The sequence below is a fragment of the Mandrillus leucophaeus genome, unplaced genomic scaffold, assembly GCF_000951045.1.
Source record: "Mandrillus leucophaeus isolate KB7577 unplaced genomic scaffold, Mleu.le_1.0 Scaffold1322, whole genome shotgun sequence".
In the NCBI taxonomy this organism is placed as follows: domain Eukaryota; kingdom Metazoa; phylum Chordata; class Mammalia; order Primates; family Cercopithecidae; genus Mandrillus; species Mandrillus leucophaeus.
In genome coordinates this window covers 83,999-86,222 of record NW_012101280.1, presented here as the reverse complement: position 1 = coordinate 86,222, position 2,224 = coordinate 83,999, and the positions used below count along the sequence as shown (strand labels likewise).

The window sequence follows — 2,224 nt, the reverse complement described above, 5'->3', positions numbered from 1 at the left end:
ACAGAACCACCTGTTCTTCTCAGCAAGAGGCTAAATCATGTTTATGAGAATCCTCTCTGTACCATGTAAGATGCTGCAGACAGGTAACATCTAGTCTGTTGGTCTAAATGTCTGGGACTAATGAACTTCCATTCACTTCAGACTTCTTTGAGGCCCAGTAGGCAAAGCTGTATTCTGGGCACCCTGGGGGAAACATAGTGACAGTACACAGCACCCGCACTAAGGAGTTTAAAGAGGAGGCTACTCCTAATAGTAACTGCGGCAGCCATAAGTGACAGCGTCAAGAGCAAGGAGTACCATGGTGAGAGGGAAGTCCTGCTTCCTGGGGCACAGGCTCTTATTCCTAAAGAGGAAGAAAGCTGGCACATAAGACATTGGGAGGTAGCAGTATAGTGTGCAGAGCAGGGACCCTGGGCTCCATCCAAGTTGCCTATCTTCTCAGTGCCTAGGTTTCCTCATCTGTTCATTGGGTTGTATAATAATAAGTACCTCAGAAAAGTGCTACAATGACTTACATGATCCATTTCTTCTCAAACTCCTAGAACAGTTCTTGGCACAGAGAAAACACTCTCTATTAGTTCTCTATTCTACTGGGTCTAACTTAATTCAAAGTTTATTAGTATTTGGGCATATTTCTACTAAAGCCTCAGGGTGTTATGCCTCATATTTTATGCAGTTATATTCAGATACGATATTTTACATATTTGACATACTTGTGCTTAAAATTTCCAGTACCAGGGAAACCGTGAGTCCCGTAGTGCTAAGGGTCTTTCCGACTGTGCAGGATATTATTACCTCATGCCCCAGTGCAGTGTTTTACAGGAGAGGCTGCAAGGCTTGGGAAAGTGTCCCAAGATTCAGAGTCAGACCTCAGGGGCTGTGAATTCTGACTCTGCCTTGTTCCAGGTGGATCATCGTGTCCAGTTACTTGATGTGCCCTTGAGTTTTTTTCTCCCCATCTCTAAGTTGATGAGTATCAGATGCCAGAAAGTTGGGAAGTTGATAACTAAAGATGCAGAAATGCCTGCCTAGAGCCTGATACTGGGGCTGCTTTCGTCCTTGGGATGGATGCTGCTGCCTGCCCTGTCAGTAGTGATCCCAGCAGCATGTCCAGCCTTGCACTGAGGCAGGTGTGTCTGTCTTTTCTCAGAGTGTGAAGAGTACAAAGACATCATAGACTCTGTGCTGAGGGATGAACTGCAGTTCGTGGAGAAGCTGGCAGAGAAGCTCAGGCAAGCTGAGGAGCTCGGGTGAGTAGGCCCCGTTGGGGGCAGGCAGATGGGCAGGGGTGTGAATCTCTGAAGTGCAGCAACTGAGCTGGGAGAACTAAGAGCTAAGCTGGGCCAGGACAAGGGCAGGCATTTACATGGCAGGCACATGCCATACAAACATTTATAAAACAGAGAACAGTCATCTTAGTAAGTTATGGGTTGCAGTTGTTTCTTGAACCTTGTTTTCTCTTTTTAAAATAAGGAATTCTTGAGGTGAAATTTGCATAACCAAAGTTAATTAAAAGAAAGTGAACCACCCAGCAGCATTTAGCACATTCAAAATGCTGTGTGATCACCACCCCATTTACTCGTAGAATCACCTCCTGACTGACTGCCGCATGTCATTCGTTCAAGCAATGTTACCTTCTTGAACCTGTCCTTTTTTCCTTCCTACATTTTTCAAATCCACCCTATTTGCACCTGGTCACATTTCTATGCGTGGCTTTAGTTCAAGTCACTGCAAGATGCACTGTGTGAATTTCCATATAGAAATGTCCATGGCCAAAGTGAGGAACTGAAAGGATATCTATTTGGAACTGATCTAGGAAGACACCGGCTTTTGTTTACAGAAAAGAAAGATCTATGGAACATTATTGAGGATCTTACAGGCGCACTCTTTTATATAGAGGAACCCTTTAAAAATACATACATATGTATAACTTAGAGATATATATTTTTTATATTTTTTTTTCTTGGCCAAAGGCATTTCCCCAAATATGTGCTGACCTTCTGCTTGGAAAGCTCCTTGAGGACATTCTCACAGAAACCTCTGTTGCAGTATTAGAACTGATCACTCATCCCTTTCCATTATTAAATGTTCTCTACTATCTCACCTTAGGCAATATAAAGCCTTGGTTCACTCTCAGGCACGAGAGCTGACCCAGTTACGGGAGAAGTTACAGGAAGGGAGAGATGCCTCCCGCTCACTGAATCAGCATTTCAAGGCCCTCCTC

The 2,224-nt window shown here is 44.2% G+C and overlaps 1 protein-coding gene across 1 annotated transcript in view; it reads left to right on the top strand.

The window, feature by feature from the left end:
• The window catches only part of LOC105534262 (neuroblastoma breakpoint family member 4-like), a 38,109-nt gene that overhangs the window by 14,580 nt on the left and 21,305 nt on the right, over positions 1 to 2,224 (top strand). The window contains 1 exon segment of the mRNA XM_011972949.1: positions 733 to 862. Coding sequence (XP_011828339.1) covers positions 733 to 862 — 130 coding nt within the window.